Here is a 7,741-nt window from a genome sequence, read left to right as displayed (position 1 = left end):
CAGATAACATTTTTCACCTTTTCATAATTTTAACAATATAATGTACCTCAGCGACATTCAATGACGACTACAAAAACTTTTAGAACCTTATAACGCACCACCCTGGTGAGAGTTGTTTAATCGGGTTATTCTGAAGTCTTTCTAACTTCAAATGAACTGGACAGGCTGAGGAAGAAAGTATCTTAAGAGATTGACGTATTCTCTTGCGAAGAGCGTGTCCCAGATGTGACAACTTCATCAGGTTAAGGGCCATCGTAGTGCAGGCTGCAGATATCTGGTCGCGGAACTGTTTTCTAGAGAGGCCACCATAGTTTAGGCTCAAGGCGGGACTAAGCATAAGATCCATAGTATTGGATGTCTCCAAAGTACAGCAAAGTGACCGTACTGATTCCCGATACCCCCGAGAATCCGACGGTAATTCTGGGATAGCCTAGCTTTCTGAATCCTACGCTACGTACCGATTCTTGGAGAATATACGCCAGTAGACTGGGCACTAGACTGAACTGGAAAGGTTGGATTCAAGCTGTAGGTCTCCCCCAAGCATCCAGGTGATCTCACAAGGCACCGTAAGAGGTCCATAAGTCTCTGAAGAGTTCAGACACGCATTGCTCTAATCCAAAGGCTATGCAGAAAAACGGTAAGTGGCTTAGGAGGACTTGGTTCCATAGATAAGGGGCTATGTAAGTGAGCATAAAGGGCACGCATAGCCATCAAGTCAATGCAACAACCCTGTAGAAGTCATCTGTCTGCAGTCTTCAAGGCGTGGTGTGCCAGAACAGTTGGTAAGCTGGACAGAACGAATGATACGCTGGAGGCGAATCGAAACCAGATGGGGTAAAAGCCTTGTCAGGGGAATAGTGCGTCTGGATGCCCGCAGGACAATTTTCTGTAACTCTTTTTGTGGTGCATTGTAGTGGACGGCCTCCTTCATAAGCTATATAGGGAAGGCTGTGACACCGAAGGAAATGCGGATGACTTTGTAATCTTCATCAGGGGAGGGGGGGGCATATGGAAACATTGATAGGTCTGGTGCGACAGTTCAGGGCTCTTGGTAAATCCGAAAAGTGCGAGTTTTGTCATTTTTACGAGAAACAGCATAGTGTCGAAAGTTGACGTACTTGAATTCCTTGATAAAAGGCTGATAATCTCATATTCAGTAAAATACCTAGGAGTAATCCTAGTTAGCAAACGAATCTGGGCTAAGTATCTGGAGACACAATGCAGGAAGATTTTCATGAGATTCTGGATGAACAAGGATCCTATACGTGACCCTTATCTAGTGGCCACGAGTAAAACTTAAAACGATGCAGGACAGGCGGCAACGGTTATGAAGGCTAGCATACAGGAAGATGACGGCAGCAATCAAGACTACGTCCACAGCGACGATAGGATACATGCTCTGTGAAGAGCTTCTACATGTTTCGAAAATCGTCGAAGCGTTTCACGCGATGGGCCACCCGCCTGAAAAGAGCAAATAGTTAGTCTTGGGTGACTCAACCCTTCAAACTTCCATCTGTACACTGATAATTTTCAATTTTCAACTTCACCAAGACTTTACACGTCTGCATCCCAAGCAGGAATATGTGGAAAGGGCTAGAGATGAGATATACAACATCATTTTTTAATTTAAAATAATAATTATCCACGCACTAAGTGGGGTTTTCAAAATGATTACTGAAATAAGGTTAATTATAATTGCGGGTCTCGATTTTATTTTCGAACTTCGAAGAGACGACGCGACGTGAGTGCAATGTGCATCCTCGTTCCAGATGCGAAACTCAAAATTATTGAGTGTCTATCCAGACGCCAGAAGCAGCAGGCGCTTTAAATCGCGGTAAATTTGAACGTGTTCAGACTAAACATTCTCTAAAAATAGAGTACGTGATACGAGAAAAATGTAGCCCGGTTCCAGTCCATGAAACCCAGCCAGAGATAACCCGGCCGGGATCCGATCAGAAACCTTGTTGTAGTAAAGTAAAAATGGTTCTATTTAAATGACTTTAATTTAGAATTGCCCATGCAAAAAAACTAGTTAACATTTTTAAAAATTTGAAAATCAAAATGAAGAATGAAAATATTATAAATTATAATTTTTAAATACAAGTCTTCTAAATTATACTTTCCAGGCCAGAAAACCATTTTATCAGCTGGCATATATGTTTTTAAATCTGAAAACTTCTAACAGAAAATGAATCATTGATCAAATTATGTTTTAGTTTTTATTATGTATAAAAACAATGAGCTTAGGATAATTAAGGATTCAGAAGCCCGCTCGTTTCTTTGAATGCGCTGCTATACACTTCCATGAAGTAAACATCTCTACTGCGTCATTATTAATGAAACGTTTTTATATGGTTGTATTAACATAAAATTAATATTTTTTACATTTTGTTCGTTATTGTGGATGCAGTAGTAGTGAAGATAATTTTTTTCTTGAAAACTTCTTTATAGTCACGTCTATGAAAATAATTAATTTTTTGAAAAAGATATAAGGTCTTAAGGGTTTGAAGGATAGGTAAACAAAACATCGATGTTTTCTAGTCAAATCTAACAGTACAGGAGATCCTCAAAGTTGACTTATCTACTCCATGCGCATTATTTCGGTGCTTTTCGACAAATAAGAGATGATAGTTTGTCACTAGATTTTTGCATAATAACAGGTAAGCATGCAATCGACGCAAAGATAAAGACAGATTGACGAGCTCTGTACGATTTTTCTTTTCTGAGATATTCACGTTTAAAGTAACCGGATTACAGAAAAAAATTAAAGAGTAGTCCGGCGTATTTTGACCGGAAAATCGAATTATTTAATTTTCATTAACATTTTTTACGATTAAAATAAAAACTATTCGTCTTCACATGCACTATTACAAATATTTCTGGTAATTTTCTTCTAGAGTTATTGAAATAAAATTTAGACTTATCATTATGATTAGCCAATTAGGTGTTACAAACTGATGGATTAAAAATGTCCTAATGTTAAAAAACTGAACATTTCAAACTGAAAGTTTTGAAGCTTTATAAATTTGGTGTGACTTTGGATGTACGATTTCAAATTGGAACATTGCTAATTTAAAACAATTTAAAACCGAACTCATTCAAAGTTTCATAGTTACAAAACTTTTAGGGAAAATGGCAATTATTTTGTTTAAACGATTTCCAGACTTAAAAAAATGTAACCCTCTGTAAGACAATCAAAGTATATTTTCTTTTATCATTTCAAGATGTAATTTCAATTAAAATATTTACTCGATCAGAATACCAAATGCATCACATCAGAAAAATTCAAAATTCTTATTCGATGCTTTGATGAATCAAGTCTCACGATAAGAATTCGTTTGAAAACATTTCATTGGACTGCAGGTGCTTGAGTTCGATGTATCGAGACGACCCTGAAAGGGAATTGACCGACTTTCGTCTATTACCGGCACTCCTAAAAATAATCGTCAATTCCTTTCAATGGGTAAGATCAGCGTTCACGTTCGTATGCGTTTGCAATTAAATGCCTCTTAATTAGGGCACCGATGTCAGAACTTCTGTATAAAGTGGAAAAATGCGCACACGCGATTGTGCAGCTGTGTCGGTAAAGCATGATAAGAGAAACAACTAATTTGATGCTCTTGTTATACAATTTTACAATTTATTACTTCGCATTGCATAGTTAACACATAATTCTGCATTATACTAATAATAAGGGACACTTGTTAAACCACTGCTCTATTAAAAGTTCTGTAATATTATTTAAGACAAATGTTATTAACTAACTGTGTGTCGGTGGAATTGTATCAGTAAAAAGTATAAAAGTATAAAATAAATGATTCTGGCTGTTATTTTGACACATCAGCAGGAAATAGGTTTTGTAAACTCTGCATTCAGCCAACTGCTGAGTTAAGACAATCATTCAGTTTCTTTTTCATATTACTTGTCGTATTTGTGTGAACTAAAAAAAATAAATAAGAAAGAAAAAATATTGATTAAATTAGTGTAATTATAGGCAGCACGTGAATGAAGTGATTGATTGAACCCGGTTGACAGGTTGGACTATCAATTGGTATTTATCACACGATCGGTAAAACCGCAGCAGCCGGTGTGAGAGTCTCTTGACAATAATTAAGCACTTTTAATTGGGGCACAAGACTAAACTAGCTTCTTAAAGAGTTAGCCTAGCATACCCTTGCATTTATGGTTGTATCGAGTGCATGCAAGATGCAAGAGTAAGAGTAAGACGAACGTGACGGTGCATGAGAAAACTCCACTCCACATGGAATGTTCATAAAGGCTTTAAAATACGAGTTTGTATACATGGGGCACACACACGAGATGTAAACATAGTAGTGCGAAAGATATTTTGCAGGTAGGTGCGTAATATGCAAACCATTGGTATTGTCGTTATCACGGAAAAGGAAACGCTAAACATACAACAGTAAAACACATTCCCAAGAAGTGCCCTACATCAGCAGAATTTTATTATCCAATTCAAGCAATAAAGCTTGCGAAATATGATATTGTTTATTTGTTATGTATTTACTATCTTCAATTTTAATTTTTCTATATAAAATTCGTATTTTTTAGGATTATTATTATTTTTATTATTATTATAAAAAAATGAGGAAGCTAATTTTCCTCTTTGGCTTAAGATTGATACATCCCAATATGTTAAAGAAATTTTTGTTATTAATTTATTATTTAATATTTATGAAAAAAATGAGGACACTCATTTTTCTCTCAGGCTTTTGATGTTTAGAGCCCAATATGTCAGAGACATTATTGTTAGAGTTGGATGATTGAATAGTTTTCACGGGGCTGTCACAGAGGCATTTTTGTAATGCAATCAAGTGATCTAATGAGATCAGCATTCCTAATTTGACATATTGGGCAAAGCATGGGTTTTTATTTCAACGTACATGGACTGAATTGCAGCCAAGTATATGGTAGGGGGTTCTACAGCTTAAGGTGAGATTTGTACCACCAGAACCTCAGTAAAAGTGCATTGAAAAATTTCCAAATGCACCGGATCAGAAATAGAAACCCGGACCTTGTTTTATCATTATAATTGTTATTGTTTTGTTAGGGTACTCCATTTAAATCCCATAGCAGTGCGTTTAAGATCCTTTTATATATGTTTTTTATTTTAAAACCCCGGCGAAATAAAGGTCTATATACGGGCCACCCTTGTTGTCAAAGTATTATTTAAAACCTATAGTGTGAATTAATGTACCGTCAGCTTACTCGTTTCACTGGGTACGGGCCTGTGAAAATTTTCTCTTACTAAAGTGGGCTTAGAGGATTACTGGACGAATTTAATCACTGCCCATATTAACCCGCGGCTGCAGCTGACTTTGTTGGAAGAACACGCTTTTGCTTAAACGTTTGGCCAGGGGATCACAGAAAACCTGACGTTTCCATTGGAACCAATTTTTAGTTCCGAAGGAGCTGTAAAAAAATGAACCCCACTTGCTAAAAAGGAACCCAGAACGATAAATTAGCTCTAAATTTTACCACACTTGGGGTTCTAAAGGATCTCAATTGTGATTGAGCCTATTTCTAAAGAACCTATTTTTCACTTTGTCCACTTCGACATTTATTTAATTGATAACATAATTTTTACCTTGAAGCACGTATGTAATCGAACTCTGATGGACATAACTTAATGAAAATAATTAAATTATAATTCTTATTACCACAATTAAAATAGAAATAATAACGTGATAAATATCATTTTCAGGTTATGTAACAAAATTGTCAACATAGCGGCATAGTCATATGCAAGAAACTTTTCGTCTCAAGTCATCGGTTGATAACTGTAATTTGATTCCTAACTTACCAGCCTTACTTTACAAGCGTTTGGTTTGTGAATGCGACTTCATGTTCTTTGCCAGAGCGCTCCAAACGAATTCTTTTGGCTCCCTGCAGGTATCTATTAAAGCTCAATTTCTAAATGATACCAATTTTTATTTGAGCCGCAACTGACATTAGTTAAAACGCAGTGAATACACAACATGGTCGTACGTCGCAGATGGTCATCCATCCGAGTGCTATCCACGCTCGAAATGACCTGACATCAGTATTCCTCCAGAGTCGAGATACACCGTGCTTTCACTGTTCATTATTCATAAAATTTGTATCTATAGTTAGTTATTTCTAATGTGAGCGGGGCGTTAGCCCCCCCCCCCCCCCCCCCCCCCCCCCCGGTGCTTTAGCTATAAAGCCTATTCTGTCACACTCGTGTTAATTCTCAATGCAGCACTCCGATATAGTGGTTATGTGAATAAATAATATCAATAATTTGTGAATTGCAAAAGGGGAGCAGTGATTATATCAAATTAGGAATTTGATATAATCATTCTTTGACCGATTCCTCGAGCGGTGCTGCTGGCTTGAAGTAAACCTGGCAGCAATGTGACATATTTGATAAAGAGGGCTAAGTAGGAAAATCCATAGTTAGATAGAAAGTGCTAGGAAGAAAAATCGAAACTGAATATTTTTCCCCAATGCCCTGAGCGGCCTTTTTTAATTTTGAAGGTAGGACAGTGCAGTGGTTCAAGGGGTTATCTCGAGCCAGAAATTCCTGCCAGAGCAGAATTTATTTAAGAATAACTGTTTTTGAGCAGTGTTCTCGGATGGTGCTACTGATATTATTCGACGTTAACTCTTTATGTTTTTTATAATGGGCTAAGTGCAAAATTTATATTGGAGCAGACAGAGAGACCTAAATATAAATCTTATTATTGATGTCAGAAAACAAGACTGAAAATTGATATCCTGGCTTTTGCCCTTAGTTGGATAAAAATTGGTCCCTAAATAGATTCATATTAATGTTAGGAAGAGAAAAAAAAATTAATATAGTGTTCCTTTGCCCTTCGTGGCCCTTTTTTATATGGTAAAAGTAGGACATTAGTTTAAAGGGATTCCTGGAGCCGTAAATGAGCCGGAAAGGTCTATGAAAGGGGGCATTTGATTTATTCACTTTTTGACTGATTCCTCAAATGTTGCTGCTGACTCTGAGTAAAACTGGCAGCACAATTGCATATGACATAAAAAGGGCTAAGTAGTAAAATACATAGTTAGTTAGAAAGTGAGCCACAAATAGGCCCTGATTAATGTCAGGAAGAGAAATCGAAAATTAATATATTGTTCCTTTGTCCTTCGTGGCCCTTTTTTAATGCCGTAAACGAGCCGTAAATGAGCCGGAAAAGTGTATGAAAGGGGGAATTTGATATAATAATTTTTTCACCGATTCCTCGAGTGGCGGCGCTGGCTTCAAGTAAAGTTGGCAGCACCATGATTATCCACAAAAAAATGAAGACCTGAAAATTCGGCAATGGGGGATTAAATGAGTCCTAAATGAGACCTTATTTATGAAATAGAACACATCATGATTTTATGACATGGTGCTGTCAGGTTTACATAGGTCCCAAAATCGGCGCTATAGAAGAGTTGAATTATTTATTAATTATTATTCATGAATTATTATTCATCATCTAATTTAAATTACAATTTCGATTACATTTGATCGTCAAATTACGCAAACCAAGGATGTTTGCTATGACAAATTGGTGGCACTATTTTTTGTTTCTTATTTTTCGTAAAGACATCCTAGCAAAACCGCGGTAGAGCACACCTATGGCCACGGCTCACGATTGTGAGGCGGTTTTGAGGCTAGAGGAGGTAGGGAACAAACCCGATAGCATGCTGCTTCGGATGAAAACGCTTATGTTTGTCACGTCTGTATGATCACCGT

General features: G+C 36.9%; 1 protein-coding gene across 1 annotated transcript in view; it reads right to left on the bottom strand.

The window, feature by feature from the left end:
* Positions 1-450: 450 nt before the first annotated feature.
* LOC117180497 overlaps positions 451-7,741 on the bottom strand; it is an 85,836-nt gene continuing 78,545 nt past the window's right edge. Inside the window, exon 4 of the mRNA XM_033372995.1 lies at positions 451-585. Within this exon, the coding sequence (XP_033228886.1) occupies positions 451-585 (135 nt within the window). The remainder of the gene's footprint in view (positions 586-7,741) is intronic.

The sequence above is a fragment of the Belonocnema kinseyi genome, chromosome 9, assembly GCF_010883055.1.
Source record: "Belonocnema kinseyi isolate 2016_QV_RU_SX_M_011 chromosome 9, B_treatae_v1, whole genome shotgun sequence".
NCBI classification, from domain to species: domain Eukaryota; kingdom Metazoa; phylum Arthropoda; class Insecta; order Hymenoptera; family Cynipidae; genus Belonocnema; species Belonocnema kinseyi.
The sequence above is the reverse complement of the archived record's forward strand: the minus strand, read 5'-3'. Positions and strand labels throughout refer to the sequence as shown.